This window comes from Bidens hawaiensis, unplaced genomic scaffold, assembly GCF_021521415.1.
Source record: "Bidens hawaiensis isolate Kalapana, Puna unplaced genomic scaffold, B.hawaiensis_p1.1 tig00009851_1, whole genome shotgun sequence".
Lineage (NCBI taxonomy): Eukaryota > Viridiplantae > Streptophyta > Magnoliopsida > Asterales > Asteraceae > Bidens > Bidens hawaiensis.
The window spans coordinates 1-22,023 of record NW_027491739.1 but is presented as its reverse complement, the minus strand read 5'-3'; the positions used below and the strand labels follow the sequence as shown (position 1 = coordinate 22,023).

General features: G+C 35.9%; 1 protein-coding gene and 1 pseudogene across 2 annotated transcripts; one reads left to right on the top strand and one right to left on the bottom strand.

The window, feature by feature from the left end:
* Positions 1 to 11,433: 11,433 nt before the first annotated feature.
* LOC143533739 (uncharacterized) lies at positions 11,434 to 14,154 on the top strand. Its single transcript, XM_077028417.1, has 6 exons — positions 11,434 to 11,613; positions 11,720 to 11,845; positions 11,937 to 12,032; positions 12,404 to 12,562; positions 12,728 to 12,892; positions 13,822 to 14,154. The coding sequence occupies exons 1-6, from the start codon at positions 11,434 to 11,436 to the stop codon at positions 14,116 to 14,118; spliced, it is 1,023 nt and encodes a 340-aa protein (XP_076884532.1). The 3' UTR covers positions 14,119 to 14,154.
* A 231-nt stretch (positions 14,155 to 14,385) lies between these two features.
* Positions 14,386 to 16,371, bottom strand: LOC143533738 (uncharacterized; annotated as a pseudogene). The gene is made up of 5 exons (XR_013135410.1): positions 16,288 to 16,371; positions 16,059 to 16,222; positions 15,880 to 15,957; positions 14,620 to 14,723; positions 14,386 to 14,538 (listed from the first exon to the last, which is right to left on the bottom strand). The product of XR_013135410.1 is annotated as an uncharacterized LOC143533738 (transcript).
* Between the last annotated feature and the right edge of the window lie 5,652 nt (positions 16,372 to 22,023).

The window sequence follows — 22,023 nt, the reverse complement described above, 5'->3', positions numbered from 1 at the left end:
GATCATACTGTTCTGAGATTATGCTGGACCTCTCCGAATGCAATTCATATAGAGCATATAAGCACATAACAAGTAACGTATAAATTGTTAAACACAAGTGACAAATAGTTGCAATTTGTGTATTAGATAATATGGAAATAAATAGTAACGCATACGTTCCCAAAATAGTATATGTTGGTGCATGTTTTGTGGCCGTCGCTTGGCGAATAGTTTAGATTGTTTATGTTGTATGCTGTACACCTAGATAGTGGTCCACGCCGAAAGTCATCCATTCGAAAGAGCATTTTCAAATGGATACTCATTCGATCGAACCAGTCTCTGATTCGATCGAATGAGTCTGCTATTCGATCGAATAGGACTCATTCGATCGAATGAGTCCTGATCGAATAGCAGTGGGTATAAATACCCAGCTTTCAGGCGTGGTTTGTTAAAGGATTTGCGTGCCCGGCGCCCAGGTGCTGTCCGGATGAGGGGGGAGGCCATGCTCGACCTCCCCCTGCCATAGATCGTGATTTCAGTGTTTAACAAGCATGTAATCTTTCGTTTTTATCAATGAAATCGTTTGTTTCGTGTTTGTTTCTATCCGTCTTTGGTTATCAAACCTTCCGTCTCGAACCGGCTCGGATCGTCTCGGTCCAGACTGAACCAACAATTGGTATCAGAGCCACGGTTACCGCTAGAAGGGTCTAACAACCGATCTAGCAAGCCGAGCTCTTGATTTTATGCGTTATGGACGTTAAACTGTTGGTGTGTTCTTCGTGTTCTTCGCGTTTTCTGGGCTGGCGATGAAGGAGTCGAATCTGCCATTCGATCGAATAGGCCTATTCGATTGGCTGATTCGATCGAGTAGGCCTTCCCGCTCAAAAGTGTCACATTCAAACGCCAGTTTTCCCGCCCATTCGATTGACTTCATTCGATCGAATCAGATTGTATTCGATCGAACTGGTTTTCCCGCTCAAAGTGTCAAATTCAAATAGCTGATCGAACCAGTTCTTCATCCAATCGAATCTGTGCTTCATTCGACCGAATGAGCCCTATTCGATCGAACATGTTCCAGACCAAAAAAAAAAAAAAAAGTTGCCCAAGCCATTTTTATCAGTCGGGAAGTCTTCTGAAAAAGTTTGGCAAAAATAAAATTTTTTCGACAAAATTTCCGGGAAATTTTCGGTTAATTTTCGGGTCAGTGATGAAGATTTTTCTGGACATCCTATACAAGTTGATTACAATCCAGAAAAAGTTTGGTGACAGTGAAATTTTCACTGATATTTGCCGGCAAAGTCAGAGCGTTTAAATGTTTAATGGTTAAAGCGGCAAATTGGGGCAATGAACAAAGCACAATCACCTGAAGGAATTATCGTTTACAAGTTTAATGGATAACCCCTTGTTCATTGAGCTTCTACAGTGGTGATTGTTATAAGAACACAGAAGAACAGAGAAAAGTGATTACTGATGAGTTATGATGTTATTGGTTTGGTATGTACACATTGGCTATTGTTTCTTTTTCTCCGCTGTTCGAGGATTGAGCCTGAAAATGTTGGCTACGAGCAACATCTGGGATGCTTCTTTAATAGGGTTCAATCTTGTACCTGAAAATGTTGGCTACGAGCTTCAGAAGAGGCTTCTGTAATAGGGTACAAGTATGGTTGAATCTGAAAATGTGGGATACGAGCTTCTGGGTGTTACTTCTGTAATAGGGCACAATCTTTGGCGGGTGGGGTTGAAGAAATGTAGATCATTCAACATGTCAGACCTTGAAATATGAATAACAGTAATCGAGTTAATATGTGGGGTAGTCAGGAGCATCTGACTATTTATGGGCCAACCAAGTTTAATTTATTTTCCGCATTCTGAAGATTCTGCTTTGTGGAGAGAATCTGAGTTTGAGTTATTGTGGGGTAGTCAGGAGCATCTGACTATTTATGGGCCAATCATGTTAAATATTTATTTTCCGCATGTGAGAATTCCGCTTTGTGGAGGGAATTCTGTTGAAGAATGGTGATTCGCAATCACGAAGTTAATGATGTGTCTTTGTCTCCGATGATGAATCTGCATACAAACTAATCTGTTAAGGGGGAGTAGCTGTGGATCGGAAGCCTCTGTCATTTGCCCAATACATTATTAAGTCAGCGGAAGACGATATGAGCTTACACGTCTATATATTGGGATACACGCTAACGCTGAGGGGGAATTTCTATAGTTGGTTGTTTTTAAACAGATTGTTTTGTCTGAAGATGTCAGCAATGGAGAACACTTTGCATCATTAACTGAGAGTTCAGTCCAAGGGGGAATCTGCTGCAATGATGGTATTCTACCACGTGATTATCAAGCCAGAGCAGAGATTGACTGAAGATTGCAAGAGGTGTTTACAGCAATTCGCAAGCAACGTCCAAGGGGGAATATGTTGGTGCATGTTTTGTGGCCGTCGCTTGGCGAATAGTTTAGATTGTTTATGTTGTATGCTGTACACCTAGATAGTGGTCCACGCCGAAAGTCATCCATTCGAAAGAGCATTTTCAAATGGATACTCATTCGATCGAACCAGTCTCTGATTCGATCGAATGAGTCTGCTATTCGATCGAATAGGACTCATTCGATCGAATGAGTCCTGATCGAATAGCAGTGGGTATAAATACCCAGCTTTCAGGCGTGGTTTGTTAAAGGATTTGCGTGCCCGGCGCCCAGGTGCTGTCCGGATGAGGGGGGGGGCCATGCTCGACCTCCCCCTGCCATAGATCGTGATTTCAGTGTTTAACAAGCATGTAATCTTTCGTTTTTATCAATGAAATCGTTTGTTTCGTGTTTGTTTCTATCCGTCTTTGGTTATCAAACCTTCCGTCTCGAACCGGCTCGGATTGTCTCGGTCCAGACTGAACCAACAGTATAAAATGAGTGTAAAAAGTGGGAATGTGATACTCACCTTATCAGACGAGCAAACGCAAATAAGATAATAAAGACGAAGATGGTAGATCAAGTGTTGACGATATGGCCTAAGAAGGAAATTGAATGCAGAAAATACTAAGTTAACGAATAAGATAGGATTCGAGAGTTTGACGGTTAATATTATTTTGTTAAGTTATGTATTATTTAAACTTATTTATAGATCTTTTATTTTTATTATAGTTTGTTATGTAATATTACTTGTAATATATATACATAAAAAGATTATAAATAAATAAATTAGTTGATCCATATATATGATGTAATTTTGAGAAAAATATAAAGGTAGCATTTAAATCATTTAAATATTTTAAATAAATCCCTTTTATATAAAACTAAAGAATTAGTACGTTGTATTAAGTATACTTATACATACATATATACATATAGAGAGAGAGACACACACATGAAAATAGGTTTTATAAGATTCGAGAGAAACATGAGAAATATTATATATTTAAAGGATTAAAATATTCAATTTTACCAAACATAAACTAAAAGGAGTGGCTGGGGTTCGAACTCGCGGCCAGCCACTCCATAACCTTAACACCAACCAACTGAGCTACACTGATAAATGGTTATAGCATCCAGATAGTAAATTATAAACGGACGGAGAAGCAGATCCAACTAATACAAACCCTAACAACATAAATCGGTTAATCCGATTGATGTTGGTTAGATTATGGTTAGGGCTTTTTTTAATTAGGTAGCGACGATCGTAATACAACAATTAATTACCTCAAAGCCGTTGTATGAAGGGTTAAATTAAGCGAACAGGGGACGACCAAAAGGGGTGACGAACGAACAATCAAATGATGATGATAATTAAATTAAATAGACGGGTTATGTCGGCTAGGGTTTTGTGATAATATTTGCTAAATTAATTGAGTTATCACGAAGGATTTCTTGTATAACAAGTACATTTAGGCGTCGACTTCGTAATTACGCAGAACAAATCAATTTTGATTGCATTAACATAATTGTCGTGTCGGTTTAGCCAGATTAAGTTTGTATATCATTGGTTTGATTCAATTTTCAAATTTTGTGTCGAGAATTCAGGTCCAAGGTATTCAATTGCAAAAGGGTTCATAAACAAACGGGTTCTGGGTTATTGGATCTTTGGATTATCCAGAATAGGTAAATGGGTTATAATGATAAACCTACAATTTAGAAAATAATTAATAATTATATAAATAATTAATAATAATAATAATATGAAAATTAACTCGTTAAATGCGGAAAACTTTTCGAACATCTAAATGGGTCGGGTATTTAAAAAAATATTGACACGGAGAGCCCGAGTTGTTATAGTGGGAAGTACAAAAGTTTTGTGTCAAAGTGGGTTTTAAGCAAAAGTCTTAAGTTTTCCGGTTTTCGTTTTGCGTATTTTATCTAACCAAACGAACTTCGTTTATAATATTTTTATCAAGTTTTATTCGATATTTAATTCTTGATAATACGAGCTAATAAAACTAAATTTTGGTGAAAGATACTTCCGGCTCATACGGTGTCCTATACTGGTTTGTACTAAGTTATTTCTAATTTTCGCGAATTGAAAATTTTTAAAATAAGTTTATAACTTATTACTAATCTATACTATATATAATACACCAAACAAGGGCAAATTAAGACATTCATTTTTAAGTAATTTACAACACTTAAAGCATTGGGTACATGTGTTAGTAAGGGTAAACTTGTCTTTTAAACACAATTCATTCAACTTACAAGTTTGGTCCCTCATCTTTAACCATATTATGTTTTCAATTTAAGTTATAAACTAACTTCCCACCCATGATTTTTAAACGACTATAGCCTTTTCAAACGTTAATATTTTTATAAAAAAATTACACCATAAAAACAGGCATTTTATTCTCTTTAATTTGGATATGATATTGTTATAGTTTTTTTCATTTTAAATAAATTAATATTTTACATACGGGTGTTCAGTGTCCAGTATAAACCGCGAACCAACGGTTCACTACGTTTTGAAAATTTTGAAACCGACCAACAAACCGAAAGTAAAAAAAGAAAAAGAAAAAAGAAGTCAAACCAATGACTGGTTTAAACGATTTCAAGGTTTTAACCGAACCAAAAATACTTATATTTGTTACGTGATTAACATGTTCAAACACCCGCTGCATCGCGCGGGCACCCGTCTAGTATTTTTATAAACATTTTAATTTTTCAGGTTGATGCTGACCTATTTGGACTTCTATCAGTTTTTAAGTTGTCGCCAGTGTTCATTTTTGTGTAGTGTCCACTACTCGACGAATTTGAACCTTTTAAACTTGATAAAATACAACTCATATATTTTTTTGGAGTTTTAGACTTAAATAAAGTCATTTTATTTGTTATATTACTTTATTTACATAAACGTGGGTTACACTGTCGCGCGATTAGATTAAGTTTTGGTGGTTGTCACAGGCAACCATCTCGACGAAGTTCACATCTACGATTCCATGCACGTTGTTGAAAAGCCCGTTGAAGTCATGGATCGGAAGGATAAGGAAACAAAAGGTAATATAATACCACATAAGTTTTATGTACATAATGCAATCAGTCTGATCTTGTCTTCAGCAATTTCCTTTTTCTTTATTTCTTCAGGGCTTCGTTGTCGTCTTCTTCTTACCTCACGCAGCTTCAATCTTGAATTTTAATTTCATTTATCTTTTAATTTTACGACGACATGACGATAGGTATTTCTTGACACGCACATCTCCGTCATTGATCTGCGTTCACCGTTCGACGTTCGCCGCCTCCATACAACTCCGGTCCTTTTGGCCTTCTATTAGATCTCCTCGAATCCGGTAATCGATTCAGTATTAAGTTGATTACATTTATAGCATGTGTTAGTGCTTGCTACTTAATTTATGTTTACATTCTATTGCTTTTAGTTTTCTTTGTGTTAGTAGTCTAGACGGATTAACTGATTTGTGGATTGTGTGATTGAAATCTGATATACCTTTGCTTTTAGCTATGAATTATAAGGTTAATATTTGTAGCTTTAGTGTAGCTATCATGCCCTAAAAATGTGTTAAGAGTTCATCTTATTGCTGAATCGTATGCAAAAGATAATTGGGGATGGGATCAAATGCTTCAAGTATCAGTTTTGCTAATTTTTGAAAGATTTTATTTGTTTGCGATTGAATATTGAGGCTCTTTATGAAATAATCTACCTTAATTTATTTAAAGTTGCCTATTGCACTTACCTTGCCCCTTTAACTCTGAATATTAAAACGTGTAGTCATTTAAAATTTTCTACTGTTTTGTGAGTTTTGTTGTATATATATAGAGTTAAAGGTACATTAGTTCTAAATATTTTAGTTTTAAAATGTGCATCCAAAACGCATCCAAAGATTAATGAGAAACTTGCACATCCGGGTGTAATTGGTCAACAAAGTCAAGAGCCAAAATTGGAACAAAGATGGTCGAATATGTTTTCTCACCGCAATATGTTAACTTTGTTGACCAATTATAGTTACATGTTCAAACCCACAATCGTTTTTGCTTTGCTATGCTAATACATAAAGTTTTTGTATTAACAGATTCCGTGTGACTACAATGATCGCAGACGACACCACATCTGCCACCTCAGTTTTCTTTTACAACGCAATGACATCCATGACCGGGATATCTTGCGCAGGTATGACAAACCATGACTGGGGCACCATTATACTTCACCAATGTTTCGTTGTTCTTTTTTATTTTCATCGTTATAAACAAATCTGTGCATGATGCCTTTGTTATATAGGATACTTATGGATTCCCATTAGATCAGACTCAGGTATGTCGCGAGTACTTTTGAGATATTTTTTCTATACAAATTTTATTGTATTATTAACGTACTGTCATCTTATATTGGTTGATGGCTAAATAAATAGGGTAGGTAGTTGATGTTGATTTAGAGGGTTTTAATATTGCTATGAATGAAGAAACGCTCAGAATAAGGTTTTCATTAATCTGATATATTATATCTTTTTTGTCCAAATAATATTACTAATATAACATTATTGCAGCAAGAGGCAGATGCCACCTTAACACTGCATAAAAGAGGGGTGCCAACAACAAATGAAAGTTTCGAGTTTATATGGGAAAAGGTATGTAGACAGGTCTGTTAAGTTCACTTATATTTATTTTCTAGCTCTCACTAAATCTTGTGCTTTTAGCAATTTCAGGACCATAAGAATGTGATAAAAACCATGATCACAGGCTAGGAGTATATGGACAGTGCTGATGCTGACGATGGTATCGCCATAATTGTTGAAAGCAATGTTTTATGCTAAGTAAGGTGGTTCGGTTAGTACTGGATTATTATGTTACAAAATCATTGTAGCATATGAGGTTTAAAATTTAAAATCCAGGCTTAATTGCAGGCAAATCTGGATCATTTGAAGTATGTGAACGTTCAAATATATGCAGTTTTTGTGCTTCATGGGTAAAATTCCCAATTCCATGTCAGTGATGCAGTAATTTTTCAAGTAAGTTGCTGAATATAATTGACCCATCAAACCCATCAATTTTTTGGGAATCTTATTTACGTGAACTATGCAAGGCCAAAACAAATTGCTCCAAATCATACATGTACACACAAGTTAGATATTGATCCAAGATCAACTGATGAAACAGCTAAAGAAATCTGATCATTTAAATCTGTCAATCTGCTTTTGACCCGTTTTGTACTTGCATTGCAGATCATACATAACCAATATGGTACACAATCAAAGGTATGTCACCAATATATACGAATCTGCCAATACCATTTTTTGATGGTTGACTACACTAATCTATATCTATTGATCATGTACTACAGATATACTACCTACTAATGAAACACACCTAATGGCTAACACGCTTACGATTTTTGGGATGCACACAAGCTGCAACTACATCTCCTCCTGTAAACTTTAAGGTACGCATTCATATTTATTATTATTTTATTTGTTTCTTATTGCATTTTATACATTTTAAATACGTTGAATGGTGGAATGGTGGTTTAAATTCATTTAAACTTCAATGGATTATTTCCAACATTATTTGATCTAGAATTAGCTAATTATATTGAGATAGAAAACTGCTATGGAGGACGGAGGACCTTAATCTGTTTAAATAGATGCATAATCACAGGCTGTCATCTTTTTGGTTGCATTTGCGCTTTCTTCATATATCACCAACGATCCGAATGCAACACAACTGCAATATAGATACAATAGATATTAGATGGTCTGTAACTAGATTAAATATTTGATCTCACTTTTTGTAATCAAATTATTAAGCATCTGTAGTACTAAGTAGCTTGCTACTCACCTTTTGTAATGTGGAATTGATAACTATATGTACCACCTTTTGTAATTCCAGCATTTTGTAAAGCACTTTGTAGATGGTCATTGCAATTTGTAGTGCAACGGTTTTCCCTGTTCAAATCATAGAACTCGCCCTATACATAATAGGCGTTGTGCCGGGTAAAAACTTGGTTTATTAGAACTCGCCCTAGAATATTTTTCAAGATTAGTCGATTATCATCATTCCTGTCACAAAACCCTAACTTATTCTCTAAGATTAGGTTCTGATTCATTTATTTTTGCATATTGCAAAAGTCATCAAAGAAACCCTAATTTCCAATTTAAACGATTTCATGTTCCCTAATTTCAGTTGTAGCTATAAAAACAACCCTCAACCTCTACTCATTTTTACCGCAACTCAGTTTCACTTGCAATTACGATTTGGTGGCTTAATGTTTTGTTCTTCATACTTTGACTTTATAGTCAACTGCTTTGGGTATCTTCATCCTCTAGTTAATTTTCGGGTATTTGTTGTGTTTGATTATGTTTTTTTTTCATTATTGAACCAAAGCCTTCATTCAATTACAATTAATTGAGGGATTCCCAACTTCAATTGGATCAAAACCCGCTTAGGGTTTATGTTATGAACTAGTTTGAGGTTTTTCTAATACACCATGAATTGACCCGAATTAGCTTCTGATCCTTTAATATTTTGTTTTTGTTATCGTGTTTGGACATGTTGGACCCGGATTCAATCTTATACTGACATTTGGATCAAACATGAGCCAACACTTGCTAAGTCTTGATTTCTTTATTTTCTATGTTAAAATCTCATATTTGTTCAGTTTAGTATTATTTTTATTGTGGTTTATTTGTTTAATTTTAGGGTATTTTCTTGAGATCAGACATCTTGCTTATTTCCCACACTTTTTAATTTTCTTGTTTACACTCCCTAACTTATTTTGGGTGCATGATGCTTACCACAACCACCGTATGTATGTTAAACGAGTCCTCAACCACAATTCTCATCCTCATCCTCATTAGTATGATCATACATCTTCTGAGTAACCTAACCTAATGTTTGGTGAAAATATTTAATTGCTTAAATTAATGGTTTTTAATACCGCATCCATATTAGAATTGTCTTTTATTATTATATATACAAAACTTGTGTTTGCTCACTCAACAATTTTGTTGACAATATATCTATGTTGTGCATATTGTTGGTACCTACATTGGACGATTGAAGCTTAAAGCAAGTAGTTTATTTTTGCTTGGACTTTAGGTTATCCACCATTTTTGTTTTGTTTGGAATTATGAATTGTGTGTTCATTATTTGGATTGTGTACATCAAATTTATGAAAATAAGTTTTTGGCAAATTGGAAATAAATAACATCACTTTTTGTGTATTACCCGATAAAAACTCCACCTTCAAAAATCACTGCCAACAATCCGACTTTTCAATAACCTTTGTCTTAATGGACCTCCGTTAAAAAACACTTAACGTCGTTAACGTACTTTCGAGTTTCAAACCGATGTTTTAGGGATTTGATATGAACTAGGATACGATTCGACTGATGTAAAACTTATCTCGAAACGGTGATCCAAACGACTAAACCATGTTTCAATTCAGGTGTTTGAATTTCCAATTAACAAAAATCAAGTCATTTGAAACAACGTTTCGAGCGAAGTTTTTCATCAATAGACTCGAATCGTTTTTACGATCAAAAGCCCTAAAACATCGGTTTGAAACTCGGAAAAAAACTTCACGACGTTAAGTTTTTTTAGCGGGGGTCCATTGAGACAAAAATAGTTGAATTGTTGGAACATTGATAGTGATTTTTAAATATGAGATTATTATCGTCCAAAACACAAAAGGTGAGATTATTTATTTTCAATTGGCCTAAATTAATTATATATTATCATTACTTTTAATAGTGTCTTGTGAGATACTGAGCAATCAGTCGCGCCCCGGCATATTCTGTCGTAGGTTGGGGTGTGACAATGAGTCTATTAGCCTTGTCTATCGCATACTTGGCTATAAATAGAAGGCTAATTCGAACTTAGTTTTCACCCCTTTGCTCTACAATATTAACACACATACTTCAAGGTTAATCTCTTCCATTATTCAAGTTTAATTAAGTTTCAGTTGTTTAGTGAGGAGATTAAGAGTGTAGAGAAAAAAAGAAGAGCTTCTCAAAGCTATCATCTAACCATCTTACTTGTAATATCAGGGGTTAACACTAGAGGTTGTTCTAGTGTTTTGACAAGTGAGGAATCATCATTAGTTGGTGATTTGTGAAGGGAACACACTATCTTGACATAGTGTTGTTTTGTATTGGGATGAGAGCTCTATCTTGATATAGAGTGAATTAGTTGTTAGATGAAGACTCGCTATCTTCACATAGTGAGATTAAAAGAAATTTTAAAGCTAAAACCTTGGTGTGCTCGATGAAGAAGGTGATCACTTCCATTGAAGAGTGACACTTATGTATTGGTGATCCCTATCATTTTAGGGAGACGACCAGTAAAGAAAACTTTTGATCGAGGAGAGAGGAGAGGACATAGAGTGAATTAGTTAGCATTCACTTGAACCTTTATGAATACGGTTGTGTCATCTCTATCTCTAAACTCTTTTTTACTTGGTTATACATACTGTTATAAATTGTGAAAATGGTTTAACAAAGTCATTTGCTTAATAAAACCCGATTAAAAGAAAAGGAAAACTATTCACTCCCTGTAGTTTTCTACAAAATGCACTTGGTAATAGCCTTTTTTGTTTTTTATGTATATTGGAACAGTTTAATAACACTATTTAGAGCACTCATTGAATTCTCCATCTCCAAATTTTAAAATTTCTTGTTATTTTTCTTCTTCATCTGAATTCCTTTTTCTTGTAAGTATAAAGACTTTACCCAAAATTATTAAAAGTTAAAATAACCTTTATATTTATGAAAAACTACTAATCATCCTTCGGTTTTCGAGTGATAAAAGGATCAATTGTTTAACCGGTTGAGTTCAGTTTTAACCAGTTTCAAACCTTACTGGAAAAAAAAAAGAAGAAACACTTATTTGGACATTAGGCCCATAAAAACGCTGAATGACGAAAGGTTGACAATTTAGTGACTAGTTACTTAGTTAAGTTTGAGTGTTATCTTTTGTTTGGTCCACTTCCGGCGTCTGTATCCGACATCGGCGGTGTGCATACGCTATGCTATGGCGTATAGGCGAAGACAAGAAGAAGAAGAAGAAGAATTTGTGAAGGATTCATCTTCTTCAATGAAACAAACCTCAAACCCTAACCCTAAGTTAAACCGGCCTATTGATTCTTCTCTCTCGTCAAGGCAATTGCCTAATTCTTATTCTTCTTCTTCTTCTTCTTCTTCTTCCCTTAAGGTATTGTGTCTAGAATATTAGTAACTTAACGAAATTAGCTTTGGACTGGAGATTGTTAAACAAGATTTAGTTCCCTTAGCACATGGTTACTTACTCATGGTTGTAGGATGATTCAACAAGATGTGAAACAAAGAATGCAGATGAACCCAAACACGGGTTTTGGGGTGCACTTGCCAGAAAAGCTAGAGCCATAATTGATGCCGATAATCATGATGTGGAAGCAAACAGCCAGGTAATCGACTCAACTCAAAAGCTCTTGAATCTTCTTCTTATTAGTATTATCATTCTACTTTCTTACAACAAACCAATACCATTTTTCATAGGTTCCAGAAAACCCTCGTAAGGCAGATAATCCTGCATTGCACAAGGGTCTAAATGCGGTTACTTCCTCCTTCAGTTACATTGGTAATGCTCTTGAGGTAACCTCTTGTTCCATAATGTAAAAAAGTATACTGATTATATAAAATCTAGTTTGAGGTCATATCGCTCATTTAGCATCGTTTTACAGAAACTTTTAATGTTACTGTAAATGTTGTAATTTGTAACAAACTGATTACAGTAAGGAACAGTAGTAATTATTACAGACTTATAGTTACCGTATAACAAAATGAATAGCGTAAAATTTTTAACTCGATGTCAAACTGTAGCGTAATGATAATTACTCTACTTCAATCATTGTTATTCTACTTATTTGTACGCCTCTCAATTGAATATTTATTTGTATTGGATCCCACCCCATATAATCTACAGTTTGAAGACATTGTTCAAGTTTCTGATGTTACTCTTACAGGAAGGCATGGCGATAGTGGAAAACCGAACTGCAGAAATCATTCAAAAAACACGCAAGCTAAACATTAAGAAAAAACCCGATGAAGTTACGGCTTCAAATGCTAGACAATTACCACAGACGAAAACCGATACAGAAATTCAACTGATGGCCTCTCGAGACGTAAGGTGGCATATGTATATGACAAATCTATTTTGCATGTCTCGATGACATATGTAAAACAAGTATTGTGTGACACATGGTTAAAACAATCTTATAAATTACTGAATGTGGCTTTTGGTTGGAAATAAATGAGATGTATGATATGTGTATGCGGTTGCGTGACAGGTGTCAATGGCAATGGCCGCGAAAGCAAAGGTTCTATTACGAGAGCTGAAAACCGTTAAGGCTGATATGGCGTTTGCTAAGGAGCGGTGTGCTCAATTAGAAGAGGAAAATAAAATCCTTCGGGAGACTGGTGGAGGAAGTGATCGCCCTGAAGACGATGATTTGGTACTCTTTTTAATTTAATTAAATTTTTTTGAGAGCAGTGATTCATATTTCTCAACTTTTAAATATATTTTATATAGGAATGCATGTGTTTTTGACATAAAAAACATCAAACTAGTTTCTTCATGTGTTTTTTAATGTTTAAATGCTAACATATACGTGACTTACACCATAGTTATCAAAGCCTCAAAGGCGCTAAGTGCACTTAAGGCGCATAGGCCTCGCCTGGGGCCTAGGCGCGAGGCGCAAATAAGTGAGGTCCTAAGACAAAAAAGCGCACTTAAATAAAAAAATATATAAATATATTATGTATTAGAAAAATAATACTATTCTTCATATATAATAAACAAAGGCTATTGCCTATTAGTACCAAAAGTTCTAAAAGAGTTGAGATTCAAATGTAATTCCAAAACTTGAATAACAAAATGTTCAAAGTAAAGTACCAAAATGTTCAAAACATAAAAACCAAAAGGTCAAAAAGTAATAAATAGTAAACGTTCAAATGACTATTGTTCTTGATCCGTCATCAATGCCAGTAGAGGTGTTGTTACGTTCAAGAAGCGAGGGCCTTGGAACTAGAAACGTAGATATTGGGCATGGCCTGGAAAATGGGCCTAGGCGCAAGAGGCGATGGCTTTTAATAACTATGATTTACACATGTGTAAACTGTGTACGTAAATGAAGTTTGTGTTCATATATATAATCAAATAAGAGTTGTACAAATAGGCCTGTTTAGGCTTTTGATCCAGTTCGAGCTCGTTCATTAAACAAGCTTATTTTTAGGCTTGAGTTGGTTGAATCGAGCTTTTAGCGAGCTGATGTTCATGAGCGGCTTGGCTCGTTTACTTCCCTATTCTATAGGACGGCATGTTAGCTGATTAGGGTTGATGGGTTGAAATTGATGTTTTTTTCTTTGTTTGCTTACCTGGCAGATTCGACTACAACTGGAGTCACTTTTAGCAGAGAAAGCACGGTTAGCACAAGAGAACTCGGTTTATGCAAGGGAAAATCGGTTCTTAAGAGAAATTGTGGAATATCACCAACTAACGATGCAGGACGTGGTTTACATAGACGAGAATCGAGAAGAGGTCTCAGAAGTGTACCCGATCAACAACCTCATCGCAGCCAATAATAATAGTTCAGTATCACCAATTCCTTGTAACACACACCCACGCGTTACACCCACGAGCCCGTTTGCACTAAACGCAGACAATCAATACAAGATGTGAGTTGTTTTATTTTAGTAACATTGTATTGTTTCACATATGGACTTCGATTTATTTATGGTGAATGTAATTGTTCAAATTATGTATGTATACTTATATGGTACATGTATGTAATGCATGCGTAGTTTAGAGAATTATACATGATATATTAACATACATTTTTAACTTCGTGGGTACAATATACACATGTATCTATTGATGATTAACTAAACCAGTCAATGTATCTAACATCTTGACTATTGATTCATGACGCTTTTAAGTTCTGATGAGACAGAACAATGGCTGTTAAGGGCTGTACATATTGTGTAGTATTATTACTAAAAGAACTGGAAGAAAAGGCTTGTTGATCCATCACTATATGATTTAATATCTGCTGGTTTCACAAGTGCTCTACATAACGGGCATGTCCTCTCCCGATCAAACCTAAATAATAAACCCGTTAAAAAAAATTTATAAACTATTATATAATCAATAATAAACGGGCGAAAATGTTGCAAAACTTACCATTCTGATACACACTCTTCACAAAATATATGTTTACACTGTAAAACGATCGGTGACCGCAATTTTTCTTGGCAAATTGCACAAAGATCTCCAGCAGCAGTCACCTGAACATAATCAGTTACGTTTGTTTTTCTGTGTAGGAGAGACAATAACTGAAAGGTTATCAATATTATTGCAATTTTCACAGAAAATAATTAGGCTTGTAACAAACTGAACGCTTAGTGAACAGTTCATGAACCGTTAGGAGGAAGTTCGTTTATGTTGAATGGACGTGAACAAAAATTTTGTTCACTTAGCTAAACGAACAAACATGAACACATGTCTCGCTCGTTCATTTATGTTCGTTGACATTCATTTATGCTTGTTAGTTTAAGTTTGTGTGCGTTTGATATTGGTTAGTTACGTTCATTTTTCTACGTGTAGGAGTCGATAACTGAAAGGAATATTATCGCAAAAGAATTATAAATGTAATGAACTGAACGTTTAACAGTTCATGAAGCGTTAGGAGGAAGCTCGTTTATGTTTGCTAATCTAACAAAAGAACGAACATGAACACATGTTTCGTTCGTTCGTTCATTTATATTAGTTATTTTAAGTTCGTTTGTGTACTTTCAATAATATATTCATTTAAAATGTTGGCCCATTAAAAATTAGTTTCCTTTTAGTAACTTTTTAGGCTCAACACATTGTTCTTCACATTTAGAGGTACACAAAAGAACGACCCGACGGTATCATCCTACCCGGAACCGGACCCGAATCTACCCGCGGGTATGAACCGGGCTTTGGGTTTCTCCCCAGAACTCTACATGAAACCGGAACGGACGGTGGAACCGGTTCCACCAATACCTGGTCAAAACCCAACCCAACCCTACCCGAAACCCGAAAAAACCTAGAAAACCCGGTCAATACCCAACTATACCCTGAACCGGTTCCTACCCGACTCGGTTTTGACTTTTGTTGACCATACCGGGTTCCGGTTCCTGAAAATATCGGGTTTGTTCACCTCTATTCACGTTACTTTTAACTAATTTAAGCTCAATTATATGTACGTTCGTGAACTGTTCGTTTATACCGTTAACGGACGGGCATAAAGGAACACGGACATGTTCATCTTCTTATTGAACAAACACAAACAAGAAAACCACATTCGTATTGATCGTATTCGATCATTTGTTTAGTTAAAGTTAAACGAGCGGACACGGACATTCTTCATTCGTATTCGTTGTTTCGTTTAAAAGCCTAAAAAGAATAGTTACAAACCTGCTCGGTAGATGCAGATGACCCATAATGCAGCTCTTTACGGGATAACGCCCTTAACGGAAAAACCAATAACCGAACCTACATAAAAACAGTCACCGACTTGTATAACAAATAACAACCTATTTTTTAAAAAAATGCATTAAACGCGTCCTATAAAATATTATAAAATACAAATATACCTTTTGTATGACAGATGTAAACTTGAAAGTTAAGTAGAAGCCGGTTGTACCGACGAAAAGATACTTCCGTATTCTTTGTTCCAGAAGAATTGATACCAAAAGGGTGTAGGCAACAACGTGCGATACAATAGCACCATGTACTCGACTAAAGTCAGCATTTGACCCTACAAAAAGAAAAGATTTATAAAACATAAAACATACATTAAAACAAGTGTTGTTGAGTCATCACCTGCTTGCGGTAATTGTGACCTCCAGTGTTCTTGTAATACATTAAAAGTAGACATTTGAAGCCCATTGCCGCCTGTCGCACCATTGAATCTGGGAAACACAGACTTGTTATTTTCGGTTTGCAGGTGCCTACTAATATATTATTATTATTATTATAATTATTATTATTATTATTATTATTATTATTATTATTATTATTATTATTATTATTATTATTATTAGTAGTAGTAGTAGTAGTAGTAGTAGTAGTAGTAGTAGATGGAGGCAAAGGTGTGTGTTGAACATCAACTCCATTATTAACACTTAACTCTTGTTGTTGTTCACTTCCTCTGTCATCGTCTAACTGTTGTTCACCAACAATCCTAATAGAAACCTCATCAGTATCCACATCATCAGAACTAGAAGCTGCTGCTTGCGATTGCGAAAGGAGCTCGAATGATGTCGCGTAATCTACCCGATAAATTTATCGCAGGAGTTTCCATTTCTAGCTTGAATTGATAATCAACAACCAAACCCTATTCAAGTTATTGTGGTCTGAAAATAAAATAAAGTTGGGAATGGGATGATGAGGTTAAAGTGTGAAGAAGAAGGTGATGATAATGAGTGAAGGAAGGAAGGTAAGGTGGTTGACAATGGTTTGCCCCAATACTCATGCGCGCGTTACATATTCGTTTCAACTTTTTTTTTTCACAGTTCCTGCTTAACCCGTGAGTCGTTTTTTATAGCTTCGTCTATATCAATTAATTTGTATGTATTTTGTAATTATTTTATATATTTTGAGAAAAAACTTAACGAGCGCTCGCCTCGTGTTTTTGTGCAGTACCTTAAACAAGCTAGAGTTTGGTTTTGCAATGTGAAATATTATATAGATTTCAAAAAAAATTTAAAACTTACAAAAACATAAGCTTCGTTAATGTTCAACCACATACAAGGCTAGAGCTTGAGGTTGATAATACAATAAACTTTATTTGAGGTTCAGGCTTAATAAGGTTTGGCTCATTCCAAGCTTTCTATTAATACGATCTTAAATAGTTCGGTTTGTTTGCACCTAGTTGTTACAAAATAAATCAAAATAAAATAAAACAAGATTTGTATGTGCGTGTTTTTATAATCTACTTTTATGATCACAGACATATGAACCGAACTATATGACAACTGTCAAATCATAGTAGACCACATTTATATTTATAAATTTATTATATTTAAAAGACAGAATTACAAATTTTGTCTTTTAAAAAAAGCTAAACTACGGTTCGTGTCCTTTTTTAGTTTCTTTGCAGGCGGTGTCCTTTAAACATTTTTTTTCATACACGTTATGTCTTTTACGCTAACTGGGTTATAAAAACTAAGTTAAATACCCTCACGTGAGGGCATTTTGTCTTTTCATCTGTACCTGCAACTTCTTCTTCTTCTTCTTCTTCTTCTTCTTCTTCATTTTGCAGATCTCAATCACACACTTCCATAATATACACCACTGCACACTATTATAACATATCACTCATTTAAAAAAATCAGAATTAAAACACTAAAAAAGAGGTATTTTGTAATCTACACAAGAACCCTAATTCCAATTCTCCAATCTTCAATTCAATTCAATTCAATTCATTGATTCAACACCTGCAAATTTATTACATCTTCAACTAGTTTCTCTCTTCTTTCTCTCTCTACGCCACCACCATCACCATACCACAACCACTCCGGCCACCATACCCTGACCCACCCCGTTGCAGATTCCATTCAATTCCATCATCGCCGCCGCCGCCGTTGGTATCTCTGCCGCCGTGGCTTCCGCCGGAAATCTAACACCGACCCAGTTATAAATTGACAGAATGAAAAGACAAAAATGAAAAGACATAACGTGTCCTCTACATCTTTTACTCTACACCTGATAAAGACATAAAACGAATTTGAAAAAAACCCCAAATCATCTCTTCCACCTGATAAAAACGCCGCCAACAATCCCCAAATCCAACACCATGAAAACCCCAAATTCTTCTTTAATCTACAACGATGATGATGATTTCCAAACCCCAATTCAATCTTTACCATAAACCCAAACCAAACCCACTTCATCACACAAATTAAAACCAAAACCCTCAAATACCCACATCAATCGACCATTAAAGAAGCCCAAAAAGACCAAATTTTGTCCGGGTAAAGAGAATCTTGAAAACCTTGAAAACCCATTTGATCTTGATTCGGATCCGGGTTTGGAGTCAATTGAGCCGACAGTACTCTGTACCAAGACGAAATTAAACGATGGGTTTGGTTACCTATCGAATTCGATTGAGTCGAGGCTGTTGTTCGGGTCGAAAGGCGAGTGCACACCAGGTGTTTGTGAAAATGCCTCTGAGAAAGTGGATGAAGATGTAGAGGAAAAGTTTGAGGGGTATGGTGATGGTGGTGGCGTAGAGAGAGAAAGAAGAGAGAAAGAAGGGAAAGGTGATATAAATTTGCAGGTACAGATGAAAAGACAAAAATGCACTCACATGCGCCTCACGTGAGGGTATTTAACTGAGTTTTTCTAACCCAGTTAGCGTAAAGGACATAACGTGTAGGAAAAAAAAAGTTTAAAGGACACCGCCTAAAAAGAAACTAAAAAAAGACAAAAATTCCCTCACATGCGCCTCACGTGAGGGTATTTAACTGAGTTTTTCTAACCCAGTTAGCGTAAAGGACATAACGTGTAGGAAAAAAAATGTTTAAAGGACACCGCCTAAAAAGAAACTAAAAAAAGGACACGAACCGTAATTTGACTTTTTTAAAGGGACAAAATTTGTAATTATATCTATTTAAAATCCATCACTAAATCAAACTTATATGCTTTAAAGTTCATACCTTATTCCAACTTATACTTCTGTTATTTTTACAGAAGCACGCATTATGCATCATAATTTGTGTAAAGCAACATTAGTCTTTGTTGCTACAACGAGTATAACAATAATGAAGATATGACGGTCCAAGAGTATAATACTAACAGAGCTTCCTAACCTGCTAAACACAAAGAAAACACAACCGGTTAGTCTCACCGCATGAGTGGTTCTCCTACGATCAACCTTCAGCGTGAGAAACAATGATTTGGTACGATAATGAAGTGATAAGTAAGTATGAAAAGAGAGAGAGAGAGAGAGAGAGAGAGAGTACAGAGAGATATGATAAGTTTAAATGAATGCTATTGTTGGGTGAAGTCTTCCTTTTATAAGAATCTCGGAAGCTTCTTTGGGAAGCTTAAGCTTCTTAAGGGATAGAGCCAACTCCTCTATTAACACATGTAGATACTATTTTAGTGTAACTTGTTTTCTGCTTTTGTCCTTCCATGTCGCATATATGTTTTATTGCTGGTTTCCTCTTTATGCCATATCAGATGTGAGGTTTCTGAGGTTTACTTTGCGAGGAACTTCGCTAGTCAACCTAGAAGCTTTGGTGAGGAAGCTTCGAGCTTCCTGGTCTAGCAGCTTAATTGTGCTTGCTCCTTCTTAACTTCTAGGATTCCCTGGCTTATGGGTAGGTAAGGGTACCCACGTCATCAACCCCCGATCAAAAGTATTCGGATTGCAATGATGAAAGAGTGTGACTTGACCTTCTTTCTTCATGATGCCCCCCGGGTGTTTAATGCTTTTTGGGCTCAAGAGTATATCTCTTCATAGACCAATGCATATACCAATTTTGCTGTTTTGGGCTTTTTTTAATGAACCCCAAGAGCTGGAAAATGTTTATTTGTTGTGTGGTCTGGAAACTAGGAGCCTGTGGTCCAAAGCTTCCCGTTTGAAACTTAGGACTCGAAGCTTGAAACTTCTCGTTCTGACCTTTCGCTCATTATGCTTAAATAATTTTGGTGATTGATCCTGTTGCAACTGATTGATTTGACGGTTACAACAAGAGCTCATCATACCTCTTATAGTAGTTGGACCTAGAATTGATCTCAGCCTTTCACTTGCTCCTATATTTTGGGGATTTGAAATTCAGAAACCCCTTTTTGTGACCCCCAAGAACCGTCATTTGTAACTTCTCCATATTTTTTGCCATTAACCCTTTGGATCTCTCATTGTTCTCCAACGTTTTTTCCTCTTTTTCTCCACCTTTAAAAGGTACGATCCTTCTTCTTTCAAATATGTTTTCGATTATGGGTTGTAAAGCAGGTATGGCTACCCAATATTCCAAACTTTCTGTTTGATCCCGGATTAACAGTTAATAACAATAACACAGATCTCAGATCTGTTAATTATACTATTAAAGATCTATCTCATAATTAACCTTGATTTAGTGTATTGTGTAAGTGTATATATTATCAATAACATTAATATGAAGCTTTAGAGAGAGTAATTGCTTTTCTGAAATAAACTTATATTACTCTATGAATTTTCTCAAAAACTTAACTTAAAGTGAACAGTGGTTCACTATAAATAGAGGACGACCTGGTTCGCTAACATCCCCTAGCGAACCAGCTTCCCATTCGTTACATACTTTATCATAACGAACCACCCCATGATTCGTTAACATCCCCAAACGAATCAGGAGGGAATACATAAAAATGTCTTAGTTCGCTAACATCCCTAGCAACCTAGACTTAATCTTAATGAACTAGTCTTAGTTCGCTAACATTCCTAGAGAACTAGACACAATCTTAACGAATTAGATAAATATAAACATTTAATATTACATTAATTGATAAATAAACATTAACAATAAATACAAAGACTCTAGACGCAAAACCGTGCACTAACAGACACCCCCTCGTCTTGAGCTCTTTGTCTTTAACTTATTTGAAGCGCTTGGACTGCCAGTCTCTGCAACTATGAATTCCATGTTCGTGACACACACGAACGACTCATTGGAATTGCATAGCCAGGTCGTAATCTTCTTGGCGTTCAAACAAAATCTGCTTCCTTTATAGCACGTCGTTGTCTGTCTCTGATAAATTAACCAACCACATCGAGTCGATTATCTTGATGAGCTCGATCTGCAGTCCTCGACCACGAACAATAACGACCTCGCCAGTACGATTTTCATAGTACCAACGGTTGAAAGACAAATAAATATCTTGAGGCATTGTCTTCACATTAACTCTTTTCATTGTCTTTGGCGGCTTCACTTTCAAGACAAGTTTCTTCCAGCCGGTCCTTGGATCAATCTCATCAGTGCGTTTACGTCTTGGGACCTGGGGCTTGAAGAATTTGAAGCCATGATTAACCTCGAACAGTAAGTGTTGATGAAACCACTCAGCCGTTCGGTGACCCCCACGATTAATAAATGGACGTCTCGCGAGGGTACCTACATCCCAACGCGGTAGAGTTAAAACATCCATTATCCTCTCGTAATACTGGACACCCTTTTCCCACTTGACTATACATACCTTAAGGTCTAAATCATAGAGCCAGGAGACAATATCACCATGTACCTTAGAGACAGTCTTAAAGGTAGTCACCTGATTAGCTTCAATCCAAGCAGCAGCAGCATCTTTTCTTTCCTGATCTACATACCGATAAGCACTGATGATCTTTCCCACTTTCTGAAGTTTGAACCATCTTTCTATGTCATCATCAGTCACTTCTTTGAGTGAGGGAATAGTTCGCTGCACAATCTTCTCCAGTTCATCCTCAGTCTCTTTAATTACGTCTTCATGAAATACCGGAGCACCTTGATCAACGTTTACGTGTTGATACAAGTCCGGGTACTCTTCTGCTGTCACATCCTCCATCTCAATCTCCTAGTTCTCATAAATAAAATCCGTATATGA

Bases quoted from the DNA above. Each gene is read 5' to 3' on its own strand.
- LOC143533739 (XM_077028417.1), top strand. From the start codon at position 11,434: ATGGCGTATAGGCGAAGACAAGAAGAAGAAGAAGAAGAATTTGTGAAG. The intron at 11,614-11,719 runs GTATTGTGTCTA...TCATGGTTGTAG, and splicing joins CTTCTTCTTCTTCCCTTAAG to GATGATTCAACAAGATGTGA. The intron at 12,033-12,403 runs GTAACCTCTTGT...TTACTCTTACAG, and splicing joins ACATTGGTAATGCTCTTGAG to GAAGGCATGGCGATAGTGGA.